Genomic DNA, 25,863 nt, shown 5'->3' on the forward strand with positions numbered 1-25,863 from the left:
CCTCCTGACTGTTCTCTACTCATATTTCCATGCAGGCTAGCATGAACTTGAACGTTACTCTCCTGTTGGACTTAATCGTTTTAAATGTTACTGTAACGTGTGTTATTCCTTCACTGTTCTTGGTATATTAGTATACATTTCAAATCTCTACAACCTTTGCTTAGAGTTTGTAGTTTCATGTCCTGTTCTTAGTGTACACACACCAATATGTTCTACATGTGTTTACACAGCACTTTAACCTGAGGAACACAATTCTCATCACATGGGCATAACATGTAGAATGTAAACATTATGCTGTTCCCAAATCATATGTTTGACGTAATCATTTGGCAAAAGAAAACTCTCAGAGTAAAATGTGTTTGTGTGCCTTTACAGGCAAACACAAACTATATATTTACGATATATAATGTTGTTATATAATATAGAACAGGTCTGGTCGTCACTCAGTCTGTGCTTAGTGCTGCCCATTACTCAGTCTGTTTATCCTGTCGAGCATTAAGAGTTAACAATGCATGGCCCTGCTGACAGGCCTCTGGAGGAATCAGAAAGATGCATGACAGGTTTTACTCTGTCAACCATCATGGAGGTAGATTACAGAATCCAGGCATGGTCACAAGCACACACCCCGTAGTTGCGACAGGGATGCAATACATATATCTGTAAGCAGTGTCTGGCCTTCTCTGACATTAAGTAACAATGTTGTTGTGGGGATGTAAGTGTGAGTATAAGAGACACTATGTGAATCACAGTCATTATTGGGTGAAGATACAATATCTCCAGTCAATCGATCTTTTATGTCTATTTCATCATAAATATGTTGGTTAAGTTTGGTTAAGTAAATGTGTTGTTGCTAAGTTTGATGATTTCACCAAATAAACAGTAAGTAAACATTCCCATATCTGTATAGGATTTTTTGCTTTAAAGTAATGTCACTATCATGTTGCCTGTATGTGAGTAATAGAAAGTATGAAAACCAAGCACTTTTAGAAATAGAGTTTACATTGTAATTCCAGGAACTTAGAAGAAAACAAAACAGTATCAAGTATAAACTTTTTGGCCCAAATTGATCTTCTGTTGAAAATATCATGAGTAATTCATCAAGCATTTCAAGCCAATTCAAAACAAGAATACAGTCCAGTGATAGGTAGTAGAAATGTTACTTCCGAAGTCCCCTCACCCACTTTGCTTGGCCAGGGGTGAGAGGCGGTAAGCTGGTCTCCTCAATGCTAGGGGTGGAGCGAGTGGACAACTGACCTACCCTCCACAGGGGGGCCGCTGGGCGGGAGGTGGTAAGGCAGTTGCCCTGCTTGTCCTCAGTGGAGTCACTGTGCTCCCCCCTCTCCCCAGTCAGGAATCCTGGGTCCCGCCAGTTTTCAGTAAAGCCCGCTGGAAGGAGAAAACAGCAGTGAAGCAAAGTTTGTTCCCACATTCTATTGTTAAAACAACGCATGTTTACCACACATTATTGTACATCTACCCTTTTTGTTCTTGTAGCAAAAAAGTATAAATCATCCAAATGGCTCCATATATCTGAATGGTAACTACTTATACTAATAAATACATTAGAACACAATAACTTCAGTCAATTTATACCTTATACCAATTATATACTAAATGTGATCAGTCTTACAGAGTCGTTTGCAGAAGCCCTGCTCAATCTGAGCTGGGAGGCCCAGTTTGATGACCCTCATTGACAGCTGCCTGGACTTGTGGTCTTTGCTCCAGCAAGGGGACCTTAATAGGGGCTGAAGGTGGCCTGCTTTTGCTGCGGAAGGCTTGCCCATGACTCGTAGGACTGGGTGAAATTGCTTCCTCGACCGATACTCCTGAGGAGGAAACAGGAGAGGACTCTTTAGACTGAGCAACTGAACCAAAGCCTCGCAGAGCAATTCAATACACAACTCTATAATTACACTGCAGAAAACCCTCATGGAAAATGTCGAAGGACAGACAGCCTTGAGAGTCTGCAGTGCTGTGGCTGGTGCCTACCAGTCGATGGCAGGGTGGAAAGAAGACCTTCTTGGGTCCAGGGGGGGGAATGAGGAGGCTGTAAATGAAGTCCACCACTCCCAGCTTCCTCAGCAAGATCTCCCTCAGCTCCAAACTCTTCAGACGCTCTACTTCCTCCTCCTCCACGATCTGACCCGGAAGCCTCGATTCCTCCATCTCACTCTTCATACACACACCACAGAATATCGCACAGGTCAAGTCTCCAATCAAAATCGTCATACCCAAACGGGACTGGGATTGAGCTGGACAAAACCACATGTTTTCCTTACACCTGCAGGGTCTTTGAGGGCCACATCGGTCTTCTCTGCTATCTGGCTGCTGCTCCTATCCCCCTGCGACTCCCCTTGTAGACCTCGGGCCTCGCCCCGACTCCAGCGTTTCCCTGGCAACCGGGTGCGACCCGCCAGCTCCTCCTTCATTTGCATCTCCCTAAGCATCTTTCTGAGAGGGACAGGCGTGAGGGAGAGATGACACCCTCCAGCCTTCTGTCCTTACCACAGAACCCGCAGGCCCCATTATCAGGGTGTTGCAATGGAGCCCGTTCCCTTACCTGGAGCACTCCTCCCTGGCTTTGGAAGCCACGTTCTCCTGGTAGAGAAGGCCGGACTGTTGGAGGAACCTGTCGTATTTCGGGGAGTCGTCTCTGGGGTAGATCCGGAGAAAGCCCCCGCAGTGGTCCTGCTCATACTTCTCCAGTTCAGCCATCCAGGACGCCTGGCTACTCAGCAGCTGCTCCCTCCTGTGGTCAGGATGGGGAAGTGCACCCTGAAAGACTCATTCAACAAGGTTTAAGACTACTGCAGATCCAGATCCAGCTGAATACATGGTAAAAGTCTGCCTTCTTTGGGCAAAAACTAATACGTGACCAAAAAAGAGGGTACAAGTCGGCCAGCAAAAAGATGTAGCAACAGTCTAATGATACAAAGACATCCAATGTGATTGCTGACCGTGTTTTGGGGCAAGGCTGGTGTTTCTGCAAGAGGCGTTCCTTGACCATGCGCTTGTCCTCCTCAAGGACTCTCCTGCGGTCAATAGCCCCCAGGTTCAGCAGGGTCAGGGCATCAGTCAGCAGGCCTTCTTTCACCTCCCAGTCCAGGGAGGAGTCTGTGGCAAAGCTGGGAGAGTGGTTTACCTGCAGAGAGCCCAGAGGTATAACCTCTGCAGGTGTGACTTACCTCAGCAAACAGAAAAAAGATAATCCTACATCAGAGCTATTTGTCTGGTGTGTCCTCTGACTTCTATTTCACCTACCTCCAGAAGCCAGGGCTTGAGCTTGAAGTCCAGTAAGATGTCGAAGCCCAGGATCTCAAAGCAGGAGCTGGGGCCCACCTGGCTGGAGAAACCTATGCGGTAGTTCTGCTTCAAGGTGGGCTGGGCTGTGATTAGGGTCTTGATGATCACTTCCTCCATGTCGCTCCACACCACCATGGGGTCGTATGTGTGTTGGGACAACCATGACCTGAAGGATGACAGCTTCCTGAGAGGCAGAGTAGATTGATTAACAGGTGTTTAGAGCACCAAATGTTTGACCTATTAGAAAGAAGGTATATAAAAGACAATTTTTAAGGGGGCCAATATCAGTGAATCAGACGGTGAGTGTACTGTTATATATCTGATATTTGACTACCTTTTACTGCCAGATTCAACGTCACGGTCAAAATTGTTGTTGTGCTTGTTGATGGCATAGTTCGTGAGATGCATGCAGATGTCTTCCTATAGACAGAAGGACATACCGGAAAACCAAGCGTAACATTTCTGCATTGTGAAGCTGAACGTTTATTAAAGGTCGCTGGATGATGTGCATGATAAGACTGCTTTTTACCAGGTTGTTGCTGTGCGGGGGCTTGTATTTGGATGTAGCAAAGCGCATCAGACCCTCATTGTAAAGGAATATCCTCAGGGGGTCACATGATGTCACCAGCACATAAAGTCTAAGGTCAAACTTAAAGCCATCGATAACGAATGGCTGTGACAGGTAGATAACAATGAAGAATCAAAATCAATCATTAACAATGAGTACAGATCAAACATGAGACACTTTCACAACTTTGTGTCATTTCCTTTACTCCACTGAGTGGCAACCCTGCAGGGGTCCAGGTCATGGGTGAACAGGCAGGCAATGTTTGCTCTGCGATAGTTGCCCTGGTGTGGTTACCTTGGAGATGTAGCTCTGGCAGATGATGTGCTCCTCCGGGTCAATGTCACGGGGCTGGCGGGTGATGTAGATCCCTTTACCCTGGCAACTGTTGTCAGGTTTGCAGATGAACGTTTTGTGTTTCCACATCCGACAGTAACCTTGGAAGTCAACATAACTGAAACAGATGCGGGTGATGTCTCTATGAACATCCATTCCTCATCCAAGTATTTTTAAATGTATTTTTATGTGTTGATGTTGCCAGTCAAGAGTTTGAGCTCCTACTCTGCAGGCAAGCACCAGGTCTTAGGGAAGATGTGGTACTCTTTCGGAAAGAGGCGGAGCATCTTGTTCATGTTCCTGGCCAGGAGATCCTTCCGACAGATCTCATTCATCCCAGGAAAGTGGTTGATTTTCTATATACGCCATGACAGCAAATACACACAAGGTTGTAATCACTTTCTTTTTATTGCTTATATTTCTGAAGTCATTCGACAAAAGTAATAAAGTAAGATAGGCTTGAGGGGGTCATTATAGGCATAGGATTTCTAATATATCCTCTCTCTCTCCTGGGAACCAGTCATGATTCTTTGGTTTGGGAGGGGCGTGGTGACGAAGTTGTAAAACCATGACACCCCATTTCATTGACGTAATGTGCATTGTCATATGTGACAAACACCAATCCCTTTAATGGGTTAAAAAAAAGAGGAAAAAAAACATTGTCAAGACTGCCCCCACCTGGTACCGCTTAATGTCCATAATACGGTCCAAAGAGACAGAACAGTCAATCCAGTAGATGACCCAGTCCTCCATGTCCCCAACCTCTCGTAGACCAACCTCCAGGGCTGCTCGCCTAACTGGTCACACACACATCACAAGTGACACGCCTGCTCATTGTGTTGTGAATGTGTATTAATGATAATGCACTAAAATCAACTGTTGTTCTAATATACCCAATGACAAATAACACAAACTGTGACAGTAGCCTAAAGCAAAATCTTACCACACTCATATTTGCAGTTTATGAGATTTATTCCAGGTGGCCTGATAATATAACAACCACAATTAGGAAACAGATAGACCCAATTTTCTGATCGATGAAATATAGAGAATACATCTGGAGTGTACTAATAATACCTTGACCTCCTTTTCCTTTTGAAGTCCGATAGGGGGGGCTCTTCACTCTCTAATACGTTACTTTTTGCACCGTCATTGGCGTACTGTTTACATCCACTTTTGCTCACCTCTTTGGCACTGTCTTTCTCAGTCGTAGTCATTTGAATTTCTGTGGACTTCCTACATGAAATTTAAATGTTGTGCATTACAGACTCATTTTCATCGCGCAGTTCCTACCCTAACACAATTGGCATGTTATTTGTTTGGCCTCCCTCTTGCAGATATGCAGCCCGTGTGACATCTTGAAGATGCTACCACTAAACAATCGTTACCTTGGTGACACATCCCTAGGACGTTCTTTTCTTGCATTCTGTATACGAAATAAATGGTACTGGATTGGCATTATATTGGATGGCAATTTTGAATAACCTATATGTACTGTGATTAAATATGAAATAACATATTTATTTGTAAAGTTAAGTTATCCACAAATCAATACGTTTCAATCCGTGTAAAGTTAATCTATACAGTGGCACATCTGTGTAGATATAGGCCTAGATAAAATTAGGCTTCTACAGACTTTACATTGTTACAAGACACTGCATAAATCAAGGGCATAAGTCCATCCGCAAATGGGCGATTAGTTGTTTTTCCAACTGAAGAAATTCTTCTTGAGGAAGGAGATACTTCTGAATGATAGACTTTACGTCGTCTTCTGTGCTACTGTCATAATCGTGTTGGTTTTTAAATGACAAATGTCCTGCTAGCTCACAAAGAGCCACGTTGAAGGCGGATTCTTCTTTAGCACCAAAGCAGGATATCCTGGGCCACACAACAATGCGCACGCCGCGCCTTGAACCCACGTGGGTGTCACCCGGTGGGCATCCTCGGGTGAAGAACAAATTGTGAGCCTGGTTCCCCTCCAACAAGTAGTCAGTGACCCGACTAATAGCACGTACAACATTATCCAGGTGATCTATTTCCGTGTAAAATAAAAATCCAACTGGAAAATGTGCTAAACAATATAATCCCTTTTCAGGAATTAAAGGCCGGAGTGAGGCACATTCGACTTGAAGCTCGTGGTCCAAGTAATAACCGTGGAGGTGTAGATGGTTGACAGAAGCAAATGCACCGAGACTGTTGAATCCGACCCGAAAACCGGGGTCAGAGCTCAGAAGCACGGCCTCAATCCCAGTCCGAATGGCTAAAGGCGTCAAAACCTGTGGAAAGCAGCTCCTGGGCTCAGGAATTAATAAGCAATGTCCAAAATCCAAGGGGCTAACATTCACGATAACCATTATTCTACCCAATTCACTCTCATTGAAGTGGTCGTGATGCGATTCTTTTTTTGTCATCTCAAATATTACTTCTTCTGGTTTTATTTTGTTGAAGTTGAACTGCTTAGGGTTATAGTTTTGCTTAATATTCAATATTTCCTCGGGCTTTCTTCTCTCTATTCCTCGTTTAACATTCAGTTGGGAGACATACCTAGACGGGCCAGGTAGAATCCGTGTCTGCAAGTCACCTAACTGATAACGAAAAACCCCTTTTTGCATTCTGTCGGTCCAGACAGCTTTCAACTTTGTGTCAAAAGTCGACGGGATGGCCTTTTTGTCATCAAGTATATTCGGCCGACAAACATCATCCACAAAATCCTGGTTGCTGTATACCAAACGTATGGCAGAGGACTCACTGACTTCCATGCTTCGGGTGAAGATTGATTGTTGGCTGGCTACAGTAGCTGAGGCAAGAGGCTTGTTGGCGCAATTCCAGCGATAGAGTTTTAATGAGTAAATTAATCTTGACATGAGCATCGACTCGCATCCCCCGTAAACTCTCATAGACTAAGAGAGAAGCACAGGCTTCATGTAAACTGCTAGCTATCAAAAAATCCCATTCGGATAGCACACACACGCTAACGGTATTTTCATCGGTTTCATGTTTTTTGGTTACATTACTGGGTGTACGCCACCTGCTGTTGGGAGTGTATCTCCATACTCGTGAGTTACTAGGGGAACACAAAACAAGACAGGAAAGGGAAGTAGTTAGAAAAGTTATCGAAGCAGAACAACATTTCTCTTCCCAGTTGACGGCAAAAACAACAGGTGTTGTTGAATACAGTGTAAACTAATACAACCTCTAAAAGTAACAACATGGGAACAACCGCAAGTCAACTACGTAAGGATGTACTCTCCGAATACCAGGTAAGATCTCCAGGTGTTTTAAGTTATTTTGGCTAGCTAATGTTAGCCTAGGTTAGCTAAGATAACAAGATACAGTACTCAAATTGAATCAAATCAAACCTAAAAACCTGACAAGAATAGCAAATGTATCCCTTTAGACAACTTCTTCGTCCTCCCTTTGTTGTATTTGTATACTTACTGTAATAGATGGGGTTGTGGAAGTTCAAAATGTAACAAGTGTTTTCTCATGCAGGAGCTGACATTTTTAACAAAACAAGAAATTCTACTGTAAGTATTTAGCTGACATTATACATTTATTGTATTTATGTTTGTTCTGTCTAATATTTGTTGTTTATTTTTACACTGCAGTGGGTAATTAACTCAAACTTCCTTGTAAAGTGAACTTTAACTCCTTGAAGCATGAGCCTGCGTGTGGCACAATGGCTATTGATTTCATGGCTGCTTTGTAAATGTGTCTCAGTGCTCACAAGAGATTCGGTGAACTGCTCTTAAAAGAAGAGAGAAACCATTCCAATTCCAGAGTACCCATGGACAAAATCCTAACCTTACCAGAGCTCAAGGTGAAAATTACTGAAACTCTGAATGTTATTAATTGTAGGAACTTGATAATTGCCCTAGTTAAACTGTTATAACAATATTATGTACATCTCCTCTTACCAACTCCTCATAGTCAAACCCATTTAGGAAGAGGATTTGTCAAGTTTTCTCCACGTCTGATGTCAAAGATGGAAGTCTGACCTTTGAGGACTTTCTCGATCTCCTAAGTGCCTTCAGTGATTCAGCTACCCTGGAAATCAAGTCCCACTATGCGTTCCGGATTTTTGGTAATAGAATTACTGATTGACAACTTGATGCGGGACAGTGTTTGATTGTCAATACATTTGATTACAATCCAATGGGTATGTAAAAATCCTTCTCTAAACTATTTGTGTTTTAAGACTTTGATGACGATGGCACACTGGATGGTGGAGACCTTGAAAAGCTGGTGAACTGCCTGACAGGTGAAACAGATGACACACGGCTTACTCCTGAGGAGATGAGACAACTCATCAACAATGTGAGTTTACCGTCTCATGATCAACTAAATAAAGTGAGAGTGAAATTTGCCTGGCGATGCTTAAAAGGTGCTGATGAATAGAATATGTTCAAGTCATTTTGAAAATTACAGATTCTTGAAGAATCTGACATTGACAAAGATGGAACCGTGAATCTCTCAGAGTTCCAGCATGTCATCTCAAGATCACCTGATTTTGTCAGGTGAGTAGATCTTTCCCTAGCCTATCCACGAGGGTCACTGTGATGGTATCTAATGATGTGTTTCTATGTTTTTCTCCAGCTCTTTCAAGATTGTGTTGTAAGGTCTACACCGGGACATGAAAACTCCTCTGCAAACGTCAGATTTCAGCAATTTTTTCTTCTTGACGAATACATTTAAATTGCCTTAATTTATACATTCTCCATTTGGTAGCTTTTCCAATTCTGTGTGAATGAGCTATTGTCTTTTACAGATTGTCTGTGCAATAATACTTTTTACTTAACATATATTGTATAAATAAGTCAAATAAAGTAAAACTGTATTTTTAGAATGTAGACCTTTTATATAATCAATTAGAAAAAAATACTGTTTATATATTTTACAAATACAGTACCTCAAGATAAACCATTTCGATTTAGTAAGTCATTGGAGTCCTCCGTTTCAAAGCCAGTTATATTGATGTTAAGGAGGGAGTCCTTTCCTCTTTAACACCCACAAAAGTATTCCATGGTCCACACACTATGTCCACCACATGTAAACCCTTGTCTTTGAAGAAGTCCAGCCTTCCTGGCTCGTCTGAACTCCTTAAAGTCCCATCTCCAAGCTGGCCATATTCACCTGAAAGTGTCACAAGTATATCTATGAATATGGTTATAATGCTTACAGCCAAGTGACACTTTTTCAATCAGTTTGGCCAATATAGTGATTCACCATTTGTAGATCAAGGCATGGCAAAAAGTATTTAAATTCCCAACCCGTACCCTCAAAAATGTAGATAGTAATTGGACTCTTACCCCAGCCCCAAGTGTAGAGATCACCTGTGCCTGAAACAAAACAAATTCACAGTTGCCTTGTGTTTGACTTACATGAAAGAAAAGCCATTACATTGGTTTGTTTTAGTAGCTTGGTTCTTACTTGTAACAGCTGCTGTGTGGCGTGACCCACAGCTAACCATGCTGATGTCACATGACTCTGTGATGTCAAGCAGGCCAGGGAAAGCCTGGATAGATATGAACACCTCCACACTCTTCTCTCCTTCTTCAGTCTCCACACATGTGGACGTGCTAGCACCTACACATCAACTCAATGTGAATTATGAATACACACTGTATATGCCTACTTATGATTCTTAGACTTGCCACTGAGCTTCTATTATGCAAAGTCAAAGTTAACTTTCCACCAACTGTTGGGTACTTGTGTACTATCACAAATGTAAATGAATCAGGGTAAATAAACACGGTTTCGTCTCACCTGTGTATTGGCTGGTCCTCTGCTTCTTTCCTCTCAGTGCCTGTGCTGGCAGACCCAACTGGCCGCTCTCATTCCAGCCCCACACATACAGATCACCCCCAACTGTTGTGGACAAGGCCAGACATCACTGTGCATGCTATTTGCTGATATTTTCTGTTGTTAAAGCATAGGAAGGGCTGCTTAGCCTAGGCATAGCCTCCAGGAGACATATTCAGACCTGTTCCTTAACCTTACCACTGATGCAGGCAGAGTGCCAACCCCCAGCAGCTACGCTGCTCATAGGCAGCCCCCATAATGCCTCCACTGCTCTGGGTTCCTCCTCAGCACTCAACTCTCCATGACCCAGCTGACCGTGGCTGCCAACGAAATAACACACCATGGCATTAACCACACAGCAGTCTTAACTGTCAAGTCAACTTCACATACATCTAAACCATATAATTATGTTGGAATTAGCCTAGTTTGGGCTGCGCCTGGTGCTATCTGATTGAGATGGAGAGAGTCTAGGGCAGTCAAGACCAAACTTTACCTGCCATAGCCCCAGGTGTAGACAGCTCCTGAGGCAGTTAATAGTATGACATGCTCTGTCCCCACAACAAGGCTCCGGGCCCGCAGTTGTGGTGAGAGGGAATGGTAGAATGGAGGTTTAGAGGATATGTATCCTCCTGGAACTAACGGAAAGGCAAGTTGTTGTCCTACACATAGATAAATGACATAGTAAAAGAAGGGTAAGAGATAGATGGGAAATTGTATGTGATAATGCCTCTGACCACAGGACTGAATGACTATCAATGTCCACTCTGATCTTGTGTTGTTGTGTCTTGAACTTGAAGACCCATTGCCCATGCCTTTGTAATGAAGTCTTTTGAGCACCTTGAACCTGTTTCTAGTTCTGATAGCGCACAGACTGTACTCACACAGTCCCAATTACAACACCATTATTCGAGGCAATACCTGCTTCATCTGAAGTCTTTATCTCCATGCTCCAAACTGGTTTTGTGTCATTGTGGTTCAAATCCCAGCACTTCACTCTGTCTGAGAAAGCCAAGGTCAAAAAACCTTCACTGATGTCTGCATCTCTGCACCCGCGGCTGTCCTGCAGGCAACTGCCACAGCAAGCCTGGTGAAGGGGCCCTTCCCCAAAACCTGACAAGCATACACGTCCATCTTCCCCTGCAAACATTGTGGAAGCATTCAGCTATTCAATTCTGTTACATTTCGGAGTTAAGACTGTGAAAAGTGGCGACTATTGGATTATCTTACCCTCAGCATCATGTAGTGTCGCTCGTCGACTCCAACTCGCTCTGATTCGTCTTGTATTTGTCCCAACATAGCTCTGTGCGTTGTTTGTGACAGGTTTCCCTTGGGACTTGCAGCATCGGATTTTTGTAGGGGCTATAACTTTAACGTTGTCGCTCCTTTCTCCAGCACACTCCTCTTTGTACATTATTTGATTAAATCCATTGAAACCAAACGCATACCACTGCATCGCCATTTACATTTTTACTATTCAAGTTGTTGTTTGTAAAATAAGTGGTTTATCTACCTGCTTCTAAAAATCATAGAAATATAATGATTGCTTGCGTGTTCGCACTCATGTTGTTATGCACTGCGCAGTCGCAGTTAGTGGTCAGACTTTTTACCAATCTGCGCGTGCGCATGCTTCGCATCAACTCTTTCCACACATCTGAAATAGTTTTTTTTATTCAACTTGGGAAAGTAGTTATTTGGGGAAATCCACTATTATTGCACAGTAAATCTAGAAATGATGTTAATAGTTTATCCTTTATTGTGTGCATGTGCAGTCTGCAGTTTGGTTCAAAACTCAGACTGCGCTTCTATCTAGTGGTCATGACACAGCACAACGTTTAAAAAGCAACTTTTCCAATTTGGACATTCTGTGAGTGTACACAGAATCACCTTTGCCTTAGCCAGGTGCATCTAATCAAGTCGAGTTATCAGGACTCTGCCATTTTCCCCTGTCCTTTATTGTTCCAACAACGTTTCCAATTGCAACCTCCTTCATGCCACATAATAGACTCTTAAGAGTCACACACAATAAAATAATACACTGTAGTGATAAAACTGTGTACTGTAAACATTTAGATATATGCCCTTCCAATTCAACTTAAAATAATGTGTTTTAATAATGTTTTCTCTTTGTCCTCGACATGCTTCCAAAAGACAATTCCACAGCTGTAATCAATTTATCTGTGTAACCTAAGTCCCCATGAGATGCCTCAACCTACCAATACAGCAATGCCTCTGGAGCTAACCTTCAACAGGTAGACCTGGTGCATTATTTGGCGAAGTAGCCTACATAAAAATTGTACAAAAAACACTCCAATCAAATACGCCCATTCCCTGACGCTGCCTTCGATACACTCAGCCTTCACGAGAACACCATAATTTCACACGTGCCCTAACTACTACCTAGTACGATACTTGTTCTGTTTCAAAGCAGGAAAAGTGCCTCGCGGTTTAATGACATTAACCACTGTTGTTTTTCATACGTAGTGACAATTCGATAAATCAGAATCGTCTCCATTGAATGTGGTGAACGAGTTTTGGGTAGTTATGTAGTTTGCATGAGGGGAAGAAGAGGGTGCTGTCGCCGCCGCCATATTTGCTCTCACCGTGGTATGGACATCTAGCTAGTGTGTACTGCTAGCACCCTTCATTTTAGTACCCTTGTTTGTATGTTCATGTGAAGGATGGAACCTATGGATCCAAGACCGATTGGTATTGAATGCAATTACAAAAGTAAGTTCTCACTTAGAATATTGCTGCCGATATAGTCGTCATTTATCATTATAAAATAAAATGTGGAAAAACTGTTGTGGCATTAGAATATATCGATAGTTTATTGCTGTAGTTTTCTAATGATTCTGTATAATTGTATTTATTCCTTTTAGTGACGGAGAATGACATTACGGGATTAATAAAGTTGCGTGCAACAAATGATGCAATTTTCACGGGTAAAAGAAATTCTGCGATGCCTGCTTGGAGGTTAGATTTCATTTATGATGCTGCTTTTGTGGGAACATTGTAGGCTACTCACGGGAAGTTCTTTAATGTTTGTTAATCATCCCCTCAGTTTTCGAGTTTTATCTTTGCAACCACAATAATCGTTTTACCTTTTGTCTGATGACAAAATGCCATTTCTACATACAAATTAATAAATACATGCATATAGACGGTTAAAAGAAAACACATAGACTTTACTTTGTTTTCATTCAGAGCCATGTTGAAGGAGTTGGGCCTCCAAGGAAGAATCACAGCTCTGCAGTTGAAGAAGAAATGGGAAAATATGAAGATGAAATATAAGGTAGTTTAATATGGGAGACAGTAGCCTCTGGCTTCTTTTACCTTGGTTTTAACTATGGAAAATTACTCGTGGACTTTCTGAACGACTATTCAGATAATCAAATCAATTCGGTGTGTAATCACATACATTTTCCAAGTCTTAAAAAAATAAGGAACTGCAATAAGGTATGTGATTTTCAGTGTAAAAAATAAACTTGCATAGTAATCTATCTGCATTGCCAACTGTTCTGTTTATTTAGGATTTCAAAAACCCTCCCATTGGTATGGACACCAAGGTCAACCCAAACTCCTGGCGCTGGTTTCATCTCATGGATCAAGCCATGACGGGCCAGTTAGCTGGGACGGCCCAAATACTGAACCCTTCACTGTTCGACATGGAGGAGGAGACTGGATCTCCACCTGTACCCATCAAAAGAATATGTCTGAAGCCAGAAGAAGGAGTCAACATTTTCGAATTTTGGGCCAAGGCTCAACTTGGGGTGGGTTGTGAGGCAGAGAACACGAAAGGGGACAGAAGCACTTCTTACAACAATGAGGCTACTGAGATTCGAAGGGCCTCCGCCGAGTGTGAAATGGCCTTGCAAAGAGTAGTGTCAACAGATAAGGCCGTTGAGACTGAAACTGAGGAAACCGAGTATGCTATTAGTGTGTCTGACAGTGAGGTAGCAGTGGAGAGCATTGAACGCAAACACGAGGTGACTAACAATGAACGGCCTGTCATGGTCAACGCCAGCAGAAACATTGACAGGGAGATGGTCGAATTGGACCGACAGATAGCCGAGTTGGAGAAAGAGAGGGAGGTTCTGGAAAGGGAGCAGGCAGACTTTGACCGGGACAGGCTGTTGATGGAGAGAGAGAGGGAGGTGTTGCGCAGTGAGAGGGAGACTCTCGAGCGTGGCAGAGCGACGTTGGAGAACGACAGGGCGTCCATAGACCGGGAGCGGGCAGTGCTGGACAGAGACCGAGCTGTCCTGGACAGGGATAAGGCTTTAATCGAGAGGGAAAGGGCAGAACTGGTGAGAGAACGGGAGTCCTTCATGCAAAGCAGGATCGCTCACAGCAACGACTCCACTGAATGCGAGATGGACTCCAGGTTTGAGAGAAGAGAAAGAATGTTTTTGTTATTTGAGAAACTTATTGACAAGCTTTGAGTTATGACTCAAAAAACACAAAAGACGACAATGTAACTGTAGGTGACCATATATCATGAAAAAAATATTTTTTATGCCACAAAAGGATAAAAGACTCCCTTGAACCTTTCAACAATTCCGTTTCAAATATTTATTCCAACTGCTATGTGCATCTCTATATCAAAGAAAACTTTGCTTTGACATTCAATTTTCCTGTCTAGAATGTGTCTCAATTGCTGGTGCTTTGGGCAATGCCTTGTTGTGCTATATCTGTGCAGTATTGTTATTAAATAGTTGTCTAGCTATTTCTGTAATGTTATGCACTCTTCCACTGCTCCTTAGATACGTTTCATTATTTTACTCCTAACGTTACTAAAGAAGAACCATCTGAATAAAGGTTCCATACAGACCTTGACATAATAAACAACTACAGGATTCCATACAGCATTTATCCTCCAGTTGTATATCCGATTATACGCTTTTGGTATAAAAAGTAAAAAAACACAAATGTTTAATTAGATAATCCTTTTTGACAATGTAGACACAATGATGAGAATGTTTCCTATAGTCCTAAGATTCAGGATATGTCAAATATTGTATGACTGGTTGTGTCAACTAGTTATTCCTTTCTGGTATTAAACCCCACCTTTTGAGTTTCATTTCATAGATACCAATGTCCTGTGTCACTTTAGGTGCTTCCCAGCTTGTTTGTCAGGTCCTTCCCCCAGATTGAAGAAGTACCTTCTTTTTCATGTCAGTTTTCTTCATGGCTATTGTACAAAGTAGTTGGGTTTTAAATGACAAAATGAAACAAGCACATACTAGTCAATTTATTTACGCCAAACAGTTTCCCATCTGCAATTTGTTTATGTAGTCCTTTATGTTCTCATAGTAAACATGATCCATATTAAAACACAGCACTTTCAATCAGAAGTCAAAAAGGAAACTTTAATCAGTTACCTGCAAACCAAAGCACATTGTGGAGTTGATGACACCACTTACAGGTTTATTGGCCAGGCTCATGTCCAGTCCAGGGCTCTGAAAAAACCTGCACAAGCAAACAGGTCACTAAAACTCTACATTGGGACATGTCGACTCAACACCAATGACCTTTTAAGAGTCTGTTAGGCAATGACTGACATGAGATAACAGCTGGTTGCTGTGCTTCTTGTTGGTTGTGGGCAGCAGTGCCTGAGAGATACTTGAGACAATTTAGAGGACAAGGTCACATCACACCAGTGCTTCTTGTCTAAACATTTGATACCCTCTTTAGTAGAAAACACCGGAATAATAAGAAATGCCACCAAGATACCTGTTACTGGCGTGATGTGACACGTTTACCTGGAAGCAACAGGTAGTGACGTGGAAGTTAGGGCCGGGCAGCGAGGCAAGCGGCTGGGCTGTGGCAGCACCACTGTGAGACAGGAGAAATCACCAAGATGATTCAAACTCCTCTGAAGAGAATGCGTATTTAAAGAACACGAAACATGGTCTCTTTTGAAACTAGATACGATTGGAATGAGCATAGGTGTTTGCATGGAAAGCTTTAAGTTCATGCAATTCACACAACACAATTTCCTCACAACTTTCAAGCAAACGGCCTCGAGGTTTTGTGTGAAGCCAGCTTACGTCCACATTATTGGGCTATGGGAGATGGGTCAGCAAGCAAAACATCCACTTATGAGACAAAGCATTGATTCAAAGTCCCTTTGTTGAAAGTCCAAAGACAAGTCATATGCATCATTGTCCAATGACGTCTGCATGTCCATTGGCGAGTAACCTGCTGGTTGAACTGCAGTCAATCTTTCAGAAGTGCAAAAATCCTGGTACACCAAGTTCATTAAGTATTGTGTTGTGTTTCCCGGGGCCATTGCTCCAAGAGGCGAGGTTGGCACGTAATGCACGCCCACTCCCCCACTACGAACAGCAACACATCGCTCTGACATTCTTCGTCGATGTCCACTTCTCGGTCTGTATTTTCTTGAAATTGCTCTCGTGGCCAGACGTTTCTGTATTTGAAGTTTTTCGTACACCGTCAGAATCTTTCGTTTTCTCTGTCTACGTCTTTTAGCTATAATCTGACGACAGGAGGAGTTCAATTCTTCATCCGTTTTGCAAAAATCCATTGCACTTAAACACATTCCTAGCAACGCTAGGCTTGAGCAAACTGTGGTATCTGCACAAGTTAAAACAAAAAAATCCAGACGTATTGCCGGAGATGTCACTGTACAGGACAGTTATGTGGTTTCGTAGAAAAGGATAAGAGAAGCTAGTAGCCACAAGTAAAATATATTTTAAACCAAAAGTTACATCAAATGTTGGATATAATTCGTACAAACCACATCTGACTGTATTGCGGAAATAAATGCGAAGTAAGGTTTTTACTGTATTTATATATGCAACGATGAACCAATCGTATTCCTTGGATCTTGTCCATGTGTCATCACTCTTCATACCCCGGATGGTGAACACCAATCATACTTCACCGAAAACAAATAATGGGGGTTGCTAGCAAGCTACATAGCTACTTGAAAGCTAGGGAGTATCCAGAAATCTGCCCTCGCTTTAGGGAAATGAACAAATACACACTTCCTGTTGAACAGAAGTAAAGTTATAACAAACTGACAACATTAGCGGATACAGGATACAACTGTCGGCCTGAAAATCCTGTTGTGCACGAGCACGCTTCCTTCCTGAAGTGGACAAGTCCATCTCCTGCGGAATTCATGTTCGAAATGGAGTCAGCCATGGACACAACGCCTAATGCAATGGAAGGCTCATATAAAAGTGAGTAACGGTACTCGTTCGTTATTCGATTACAATGTGCAGTTCGTTACTAAGTTAACTAGTTCTTATTGCGTTACAATGCCAGTATAACATGTATGTAAAACAGAGGATTGATTTGCTGGTTCGCGTTAATGGCTATCTGGTAGCTAGCTAGTAGGAGCTACCAGCAGCTAGCTTGCAGTCAGCAGAGCTGTTGTTTTTCTAGCTTGTCAACCAAAGGTAGTTAGTACCAACATTGTAAGCAAAAACACTGATCCCAACGTAGTAAATGTGACACTGCCTCGGGTATTGGGGCCTGTTTTAAATGTAGCTTTAAAGGCAGGAATCTGTATATATCTGTGTGAGTGTCTGTGGTTCTATTATCTCGCGAATCGGACACTTGATGAAGCCGATATTTGCCAGGTATATTGCTCAGGACCCAAGGACGTGCTGTGTCGTGTGTGACGTTGTCTTGATAAGCGGTTCGCAACGAATTAACATAAATATATAGATTAGTTTTTCAATGCTTGAGTTCTGCAAGTTATGGAGCCATGGATCTCGCGATAAATTAATATTCACGTGTTCTCCGCCAACGGCCACTGCACTATGTCTGGGATCCACTGAAAGTTCAAAACTATGGCTTGCCGCTTGTGGGCGTGTTGGTGGGTGTACTTAACTTTGCTTGTTTGCTGTGTCAACGTATAGGGCTCAGAAGTCTCAACCATTTCTAACGCTCTCACACAACACGTTATATTTCTCATGGTGAGCAATAAGGGATAACTTTATGAAACCACTGTCAATCACGCTCGAGCTGGAGGGAAGCGCCAAAGTTAAGACAAGAATTGGGGGCACTGTTTCTCATATTGGAATGTATTTAAAAATGTTACCTCTTGCAGCTTTAACGTAAAAATAAACATGTTTGCTTATTACAGTGACTGAGGAGGACGTCAAAAGGTTGATCGAATTTCGGGCTTCCAATGATGCTCTGTTTACAGGAAAGAGGAATTCTGCAAAGATTGCCTGGAAGTATGTCATCAGAACGTTTTTGTCCATCAAAGTACATGACTAACATTGTGTGTGTTTATTTTACAACCATCTTTTTCTGTTTTTACAGTACTATTTTGAGAGGATTGGGTCTTCAAGGTAAACTCACTGCTGACCAGATTGCTAAAAAATGGGACAACCTTCGAACAAAGTACAAGGTAAAATCTTTGTCTCGTTTGGTTGGAATCTGCTTCATCTGCAAAAACATTAGGTGATCTTCCACTGGAGGGCCCTTGTGTAAGCACAATAGTTTGTGTTAAACATACCTAGCTGTGTGAATATGCATGTGTTGTTGTTGGGAAAGTGATGTTTTGTTTCTATTTCAGGATTTGAAACACCCTCATAATGGCCAGGAGCCAGGGGGAATGGACTCGTGGCCGTGGTTCCACCTTATGAACGAAGCAATGCAGGGACGTCTTTTCAATGCCAACTTGACTCTGGTGCCCGAGTCAGTCGGTGTCGACACCCCAGGAGTTTCCTCCCCGTTACCCAACGAGTCAGGGAGGGACAACGAGAACCAAGAAAATACAGATATTTTGGAGTTTCTGATAAAAACAGAGATGGAAGACAGCGGTGGGACTGAGAATGTGGAGGGTGGTGGAACAGGCCGGACAGCTGGAACTCCCACTGAAGGCATCCCTATAGGGTGGCGAAGGATGTCAGAATGCACCTACAAAAGTATGCTTCTTTTTTTTTGCTGTATTGTAGAATAAAACCTTTTAATGGCCGATTATATCCCCCATCTCTGAATCTCCAGTGTTTGACCTCAGATTTTTTTGCCTCCAGTTCCATTTCGTAATTTATCTGATATTGTGTATAACACAGTGACTGAGCCTGAGACTGAAAGAATGATCAAGTTGCGTGCTGTCAACGAGGCTCTCTTCACTGGCAGGAAGCATACTGCCAAACCTGCGTGGAGGTCAGTAGTGACTATTGGCCATATTACAGCACTACAAGTGATTAGTAATGGACAGGAATTCAAGTTTATATATCTGTTTGTATTTGCACCTACCTGTTAAACACCACTCTATGTTATGCACATAGGATTTTTCCAAACATAAACCTCTGTTCATATATTGTTAGGGCTACTGATATGATGCAATAGCATGCTGTTTCTTTAGTGACAAATATATTAGGCCCAAATGTAGTATAATATCTGTCTATTACAATCTTTTACCGCTTTTAGAGCAATTTTGTATGAGTTGGGACTTCAAGGAAAGGTGACTACAGACCAGCTTGCTAAAAAGTGGGACAACCTGAAGAGGAGATATAAGGTAGGGTTACATAAACAGGGTTATATTCAACAGTTGTAATGGAGGGAAAACAGTGTTGAGATATACTGTCAAAGCATCTACAGTAAACGCCGACTGATACGTTTTTTCTTTGTCCAGGAGCTTAAATTTCCAGCTCGAGGCATCGAGAGCAACCCAAACTCCTGGCCCTGGTTCTACCGCATGAACGACGCCATGGAGGGCCGCTTTGCTGGCTCCGCCCCCGTCCTCGCGCCCATGGTGGAGGAGGGAGACGACGAGTGCGAGCCTTCACCACCCCCGGCCAGGAAGCGGGCTCGCCGAACACCGGGAAGGGGAGGAATGTCAGAGTTCCTGACTGAGTCGGAGATGGATCTGCTGGTGGAAACAGAGGACAGGAACGGAGCGTCCTTGGAGTTTCACAAAATGACGGAATTCTCCTATAAGTGTAAGCGGCTCTCTGCTTGTTTGTTGCTGCTAAATATTCCGTCCGACATATTTTTTGTTGTTGTATGGTACCTTTACAATTACAACAGACAGGCTGGAAGACTATTGCCCACTTTTGAATCAGATCATGATTTGCTCTACACTTCTGTTCATACAAAACCCCCAGATCATGTCACTAGCTAGTTAAGAATAGCTATGCCTATTCATCTGCTTATGATCCTGTCTTGTTTGACAGTGACAGAGGAAGACACAAGGAGGTTGATAGAACTACGCGCTGCAAACGAGGCTCTGTTCACTGGGCGGAGAAACACAGCCAAGCCTGCCTGGAGGTGAGTTCTGTCATCTTGTTAAAGTTTTGGTCCAGTCTGCTCTAGTGCTGCGGTCCACTCTCTATAACCGGTCATGTAAAATCCCTACTGTTTCTGTAGAGCCATTGTTAAAGAGATGGGCCTTGCAGGAAAGTTGACCCCAGACCAGGTTGGCAAAAAATGGGACAACTTGAAGACTAAATTCAAGGTAACATAGTCTTTATAATGACTGTATGTATGTGTGCGCATCTACATTTACATTTAGTCAAGTTACGCTCTTATCCAGAGCGACATCCAGTAAGTACAGTACAGGGACATTCTCCCCGAGGCAAGTAGGGTGAAGTGCCTTGCCCAAGGACACAATGTCATTTAGCACAGCCGGGAATCGAACCGGCAACCGCCTGATCACCAGCCCGATTCCCTAACCGCTCAGCCACCTGACTCCCTACATCTGATGTGGTGAGGGAGATCCAGAAAACGTGTCCCACTCTGTATTTATGCATCTCGCCATCCTTCAGGACTTGAAGTACCCACCGCAGGGCATGGAGAACCAGACCAACGCTGCCTCCTGGCCTTGGTTCCAACTGATGAACGACGCCTTAGAGGGACGTCTGGTGGGGAAGGCACCAAAACTAACGCCGTTGTGGGTGAGCGAGGAAGACAACATGTACGCGTCCTCTCCACCCCCTGCAGAGAGGGGCGGAGTTTCAGAGTTGGAGGAAAGCATGGCGGCAGCAGACACAGAGGGGGAGGGAACGGTGACTTACATTGACGCCAGCGGTGAAGAGTGTACAACTCCCACGGATTTCTCCTACAAGAGTGGGTAGCTATCCTCGACATGAGGATTTTTCTTTTTATTGTGGGACAGCAATCTGAATGCCGTGAACGTGTTGGAAAGAAAATGTGATCAAACTGCTCACATCCCGAGAAAGTTCCAGGGTGAATGTTATCGTTGAGCCGTGAAATTGTTTTGGCATGGTTGATACTATTTGTGAATTGATGGTGCTGTTGAAGCAGTCACAAACTTGACTATTTTCCTTAACTTTCTTGTGGTTTTGTTTACAGTGACGGAACAGGACACAAGGAAGCTGATCAAGCTGCGCGCTGCAAATGAGGTTCTGTTCACCGGGAGGCGAAATGCAGCCAAGGCCGCATGGAAGTGAGTCAGCATCTCCTTGTCTTTACAGTCTTGATATATCCTGTTTTTCGAGGAAAAGATTGATATTACTATCCACAAGACTTTAGATATGGATAACTTTTTTTTCAGGGCCATTTTAAAGGAGTTGGGTCTCCTTGGTAAGGTATCCACTTACCAGGTGTCCAAAAAGTGGGACAATTTAAAGAGAAGATATAAGGTACTGGTTTCCATGTTTCCTACTTTGAGGAACAAATCAAATTCAAGTATGTGTATGCACGTAGCATGCACATTTGTTATTAGCTTACCTCAATTTCTGGGAATTGTGGGACGGGGCGTAACTGCATTATGCTTTCTTGCCCCCCGAAACCAGGACTTGAAGTACCCTCCGGTAGGCATGGAGAGCATGGCAGACAATGCTGCCTCCTGGCCCTGGTTTCACCTCATGAACGAAGCCATGGAGGGCCGCTTGTCCTCCTGCGCCCCTGTCCTCACCCCCATCACACAGGAGGATGACCAGCACCCCTCGCCCTCGCCCCGCGTGTCCAGGCCACGGCCACCTGCACCACCTGCACCACCCCAACAGGAGAATCGAGCCAGTGCCTCCGACTTTGAGCAGGAGATGTACGCCGAGCACACTGCCGACGAATGCCAGAGAGCTTCTGCCGAATGCGAGAGAGCCCTCAGGGAGGAGCGGTTAGGGAGGGGCCCCGCGGGGCCCGTGAACAAAGGGCCGGCTCTGGAGAGGGAGTGGGAGATTCTGGAGCGGGAGAGGGCGGCCGTGGAGCGGGAGAGGGCGGTGGTGCAGGCGGAGAGGCTGTGGCTGGAGAGGGAGCGAGCGGCGCTCCAGAGAGACAGACTGGCGTTCGAACACGACAGAGTGGCACTAGGCAGAGAGAGAGAGGCTTTTGAAAGTGAGAGGGCGATGATGATGAACACGGTCACAGTGGTACATGCAGGACACATCAACTCTGCGATGGGAATGTAGATGCATCTTTCCTGTTTCGGGGGGGGGAATAAAACTGTGAATTGAAGCATCAGATTGCTCAAGCAGGCAACCTGAAGAAAGAGGATGGGTTGTTGTCAATCAATGGAATATGCTAATGTACAGTATTGTGGAAATATAAAAAAAAGTATGGAGACGGGTGCTTTCACACCTATAGTCCGTTTCCTTGGTCCGAATCAGTCATGAGTTGCTACTTTGTTGCGTTTTTCATTAGGTCTGGTTAGTGTTCACATGGTCCTGTGAATTAGCAACAAACGTTTGTAAAACAAACAATGACACGCTGTCGTACAGGTCGTTCATCTATTGGACAGAAAATCTGTGAGGGGAAAATCACTTTGTGTCAATCACATTGTCATGAACAATGGAGCAACAGCAGCGTATTGCGATTGTGATAGGCCCCTACTATCTTGAATTGTTATGATTTGGTATTGCACGACCAAATGGGGTTGGTCTTGTACTCAGGATCATATCCATATCAAACCATGGAAATTATTTTTGTTCGTCCCCGAGCTACCACATTTCCGTAGATGACGACCATTCATTTGAATCAGGTGTGTTGGAGCAGGGAAACATCTAAAACATACAGGGCAGGGAGGCCCCAGGACCAGGATTGGGAACCCCTGCCGTAGAATATCACGCACTTATATGTATAACTGCCTAAGTTTTTAAACTTTCAATCGACATTGGTCCACTGTGCGCTCAAGTAGGCTACCCATTCTTTCAGTGTATCACTGAAGAATTTTAATACTTCGTTATTCGTATGTGTTTTCACAAGCATCTTTGCAAAATGATTATCAGCCCATATTTGCAGAAGAGCCTTCATTTCATAATTCCCCCACATTTTCCCTCGAGTCATCTTGCTGCTTATGAGCGGCGCGGCTGTTTGCCAAGTGTCAACATCCTTCTTCAACCCACAATGTACTACATTTTGGTTTGCTTCCTATAATAGGAAATTATATTATGTCTAAAGTCCGACTACGTTCACACCTAAAGCGAACCGAACCCTGGTTCACTTCGATCCGGACCGGTCCTGTCTTTTTAGGGGGACCATGGTTTTATCCGCACCAGAATTCGAATGCGTGTTCTCACCTTTAAACGAACCGGACTTACAGAGAAAACACCGATTGAAACTGACCAAACAGGCTAGGTGTGAAAGTACCCTATATACAAAAACTTTATACAGCATGTTTTCACTTAATCATACCAGTTTCCCAGTTGAGTTAGAAAGTGCTGATGCTGTTGTATTGATGAACAATGCGTTCAAAACCATATTGTCTATCCCAATCGATCACACATTCGTTAACACATTTTAATCTGTAGTTTATATATTGTGAACTTGTTTTCAAAGACACGGGAATTGCCCGTCAAGTTGTTTTCTTGCAAACATCTTAAAGCCTTAAAAAAAGTAGTTTGTATCTTTTATCATTTTACTGTATTCTTAGCCTGGGGACCAGACCGATCTGCAAGGTCATGGTGTATTTGCTGTTGCAGATGGCTGTGGTCAGTGTCTCGTTAAAAAGTGCTGGGCCTGTATCTGATATGGGGCGGAATTAACACGGCGACTGAACAGAGGAGCGCTGTTCATGCATTTTCGTAATCGTGGTTTGGTTGCACTGGTTTTGGTTAGGGCCGTTGATAAAGTCCCTTGGCAATGATAAACTGAGAGGTTCCAGACTACTGTGCATTTACTAGGCTATGGAATTTCAGGCATTCTGCATTCTCATATATCACATCAATTTCGTAGCACAGCAGTCATTGGTTAGAAATGTGTAAACTGTGGAATTCATGGTTATCTCCTTTGTATCTATATGTACTTGCTGCTCAAAAAGTACCTTTTTGAAACATCAAGTCAAGATATGACCAAAGCTCATGCTTGTGTGAATTGTGATAGAATATTTTTTCAAGAAAAGACACTCATCAACAAATGTGTGCAGTCTACAATAAATGGACCATTATCTGTTCATTGTTTCTAAAAAATGCTGTTCTTCTAAACAGTGGATAAACATGTCAGACATTTATTATGTATGGTGGACTCTTATTAGTTTAATAGTTTACTAACTCTGTTATATACTTTTTAATTAATGTAACAAAATATATTAAGGAATGCCAGTGGTATTTTACTATAACACTGTTGAAATAGCCTTTCAACATTTTCAACCTTTGGCATTTTTCATTGTTTCTTTTCGAACCACTCCCCGGCATAATTCTATGAGGAATACTGTGTGGCCAACGATTGATCTCCGCCTATTCCTCACTGAAACTGGAGGAGGTGGAGCAGGTGGCATTGTGTCGTTACTTTTGCTTCCTGCCTTGCAAAACATTTCGCAAATAATTTTATTGTTTCTTATGTGGCAAAAATTGGCTTTCATCCCTTCAACTGACTACCAGGGCCGTACGCAGGGCCCAAAAAATACTGAGGTCATGAGTCAGAACTTCTAGGCGGGTTCGGGGGCATGCTCCCCCGGAATTTTTTTAAATTACATTATTTAAATATGGCCATTTTCTCTTATTGAGTCTTAAGGAGCAAAAACATCATCATTATGACTTTTGAATATGGGGCGGTGTGGAGCTTTTGAAATTTTGAGGTAAACATGGGGCATTCTGAGGCTTTTTGAAGGACCTTTATGGGACTCATGAAGTAAGGGCAAGTTACCACAATTTTTTTTTAATTATTATTATATGGCAACGACGGTACGAGCGTTCTGATTGGATAATGAGTAGTCACCCCAGCCGCGTATTGCCCTCCTCGCCGGTCAATACGGATCCGTATTGCCCTCTGACGTCAGCTTCAAAATGAGCGATATGGACAAGTCAGCTGCTGAGTTTTACTATCCAGATGATGCTGAAAAGCTTTGTCATCGAAAGTGAGGATGAAGACCAGACTCTTTGAATCACTTGTGTCGTTATTTTGTGATGAAATTAAAGCCATTTTAGCAGAACCATGTTGTCAGCTTTCTATAAAAAGTAATGAGTTGCTTGGCAACACATGAAACACACCGTGAGAAGACTTGAGAGCTAGCTACAATTAGCCTAAAGGTACCATTTATTTTCGTTTACAAAATGAAAAGAATCTAAAATTGCCATATAATAAACTACTTACTAACCTCGACCGTTCGGTCATGCCGGGAAATATCAAACTGAGGCTGGAACGTATCGACCGAGCGATAGCGAGTCAGTTTGATATTTCCCAATTGCCACTGAATTTCATTTTCAATCAATCACATCAATGACATATCAATCGCAAAATGAATGTTGATTCAACCGGTGGAAATTGATTGACAACCGGTACTGACGGAGTTAACCAAACTTTGATTTGATGTTTCCTTATCCGAGTAGTACGTTGCTGCAATACAAATATTTCCACATGAAAATGAATCTTTCTTCTCACAGTCATCTGCCACTTAAACTTCTCTTAACCTACATGTTTAGTTTGCTGCGCTCCTCTTCCAGTGACTGTAACTAACATAGGCTATTCACTAA

General features: G+C 43.0%; 5 protein-coding genes across 5 annotated transcripts; 2 read left to right on the forward strand and 3 right to left on the reverse strand.

The window, feature by feature from the left end:
- Positions 1-1,018: 1,018 nt before the first annotated feature.
- On the reverse strand, positions 1,019-4,978 carry LOC124488938 (tubulin polyglutamylase ttll6-like). Its single transcript, XM_047051491.1, has 12 exons — positions 4,883-4,978; positions 4,430-4,560; positions 4,166-4,322; positions 3,833-3,976; positions 3,638-3,723; positions 3,262-3,487; positions 2,958-3,142; positions 2,561-2,749; positions 2,280-2,451; positions 1,990-2,172; positions 1,631-1,826; positions 1,019-1,386 (listed from the first exon to the last, which is right to left on the reverse strand). The coding sequence occupies exons 1-12, from the start codon at positions 4,955-4,957 to the stop codon at positions 1,157-1,159; spliced, it is 1,974 nt and encodes a 657-aa protein (XP_046907447.1). The 5' UTR covers positions 4,958-4,978; the 3' UTR covers positions 1,019-1,156.
- Positions 4,600-7,254, reverse strand: gdpgp1 (GDP-D-glucose phosphorylase 1). The gene has a single exon (XM_047051492.1). It carries the CDS (start codon positions 7,099-7,101, stop codon positions 5,869-5,871), a length of 1,233 nt encoding a protein of 410 aa, XP_046907448.1. The 5' UTR covers positions 7,102-7,254; the 3' UTR covers positions 4,600-5,868.
- A 12-nt stretch (positions 7,255-7,266) lies between these two features.
- On the forward strand, positions 7,267-9,975 carry LOC124488942 (calcium and integrin-binding protein 1-like). Its single transcript, XM_047051495.1, has 7 exons — positions 7,267-7,464; positions 7,697-7,731; positions 7,925-8,024; positions 8,135-8,288; positions 8,403-8,521; positions 8,633-8,721; positions 8,801-9,975. Exons 1-7 carry the CDS (start codon positions 7,414-7,416, stop codon positions 8,820-8,822), a joined length of 570 nt encoding a protein of 189 aa, XP_046907451.1. The 5' UTR covers positions 7,267-7,413; the 3' UTR covers positions 8,823-9,975.
- Positions 9,171-11,625, reverse strand: LOC124488940 (RCC1 domain-containing protein 1-like). The gene is made up of 8 exons (XM_047051493.1): positions 11,234-11,625; positions 10,925-11,143; positions 10,500-10,665; positions 10,205-10,326; positions 9,971-10,072; positions 9,635-9,790; positions 9,514-9,543; positions 9,171-9,337 (listed from the first exon to the last, which is right to left on the reverse strand). Exons 1-8 carry the CDS (start codon positions 11,463-11,465, stop codon positions 9,171-9,173), a joined length of 1,194 nt encoding a protein of 397 aa, XP_046907449.1. The 5' UTR covers positions 11,466-11,625.
- A 106-nt stretch (positions 11,626-11,731) lies between these two features.
- LOC124488921 lies at positions 11,732-24,763 on the forward strand. The gene is made up of 17 exons (XM_047051469.1): positions 11,732-12,733; positions 12,886-12,979; positions 13,211-13,298; positions 13,537-14,441; positions 15,143-15,180; positions 18,126-18,219; positions 18,308-18,395; positions 18,564-18,915; positions 19,063-19,156; positions 19,424-19,511; positions 19,629-19,935; positions 20,170-20,263; positions 20,363-20,450; positions 20,761-21,061; positions 21,308-21,401; positions 21,510-21,597; positions 21,751-24,763. The coding sequence occupies exons 1-17, from the start codon at positions 12,685-12,687 to the stop codon at positions 22,363-22,365; spliced, it is 3,477 nt and encodes a 1,158-aa protein (XP_046907425.1). The 5' UTR covers positions 11,732-12,684; the 3' UTR covers positions 22,366-24,763.
- The last annotated feature ends 1,100 nt before the right edge of the window (positions 24,764-25,863 follow it).

Source organism: Hypomesus transpacificus, unplaced genomic scaffold (assembly GCF_021917145.1).
Source record: "Hypomesus transpacificus isolate Combined female unplaced genomic scaffold, fHypTra1 scaffold_156, whole genome shotgun sequence".
NCBI classification, from domain to species: Eukaryota; Metazoa; Chordata; class Actinopteri; order Osmeriformes; family Osmeridae; genus Hypomesus; species Hypomesus transpacificus.

Coding starts and splice junctions, on each gene's coding strand:
- LOC124488938 (XM_047051491.1), bottom strand. CDS start 4,957: ATGGAGGACTGGGTCATCTACTGGATTGACTGTTCTGTCTCTTTGGAC. Junction 4,323..4,429: donor ACCTGGTGCTTGCCTGCAGA/GTAGGAGCTCAA, acceptor CATCTGTTTCAG/TTATGTTGACTTCCAAGGTT. Junction 2,750..2,957: donor CAGCCTTGCCCCAAAACACG/GTCAGCAATCAC, acceptor TCCTGACCACAG/GAGGGAGCAGCTGCTGAGTA.
- LOC124488940 (XM_047051493.1), bottom strand. CDS start 11,465: ATGGCGATGCAGTGGTATGCGTTTGGTTTCAATGGATTTAATCAAATA. Junction 9,791..9,970: donor GAGGACCAGCCAATACACAG/GTGAGACGAAAC, acceptor GTTGATGTGTAG/GTGCTAGCACGTCCACATGT. Junction 9,544..9,634: donor CCACACAGCAGCTGTTACAA/GTAAGAACCAAG, acceptor GTTTTGTTTCAG/GCACAGGTGATCTCTACACT.
- LOC124488921 (XM_047051469.1), top strand. CDS start 12,685: ATGGAACCTATGGATCCAAGACCGATTGGTATTGAATGCAATTACAAA. Junction 14,442..15,142: donor TTTGAGAAACTTATTGACAA/GCTTTGAGTTAT, acceptor CTTGTTTGTCAG/GTCCTTCCCCCAGATTGAAG. Junction 20,264..20,362: donor ACAGCCAAGCCTGCCTGGAG/GTGAGTTCTGTC, acceptor CTGTTTCTGTAG/AGCCATTGTTAAAGAGATGG.
- LOC124488942 (XM_047051495.1), top strand. CDS start 7,414: ATGGGAACAACCGCAAGTCAACTACGTAAGGATGTACTCTCCGAATAC. Junction 7,465..7,696: donor ATGTACTCTCCGAATACCAG/GTAAGATCTCCA, acceptor TTTCTCATGCAG/GAGCTGACATTTTTAACAAA. Junction 8,025..8,134: donor TAACCTTACCAGAGCTCAAG/GTGAAAATTACT, acceptor AACTCCTCATAG/TCAAACCCATTTAGGAAGAG.
- gdpgp1 (XM_047051492.1), bottom strand. CDS start 7,101: ATGAGAGTTTACGGGGGATGCGAGTCGATGCTCATGTCAAGATTAATT.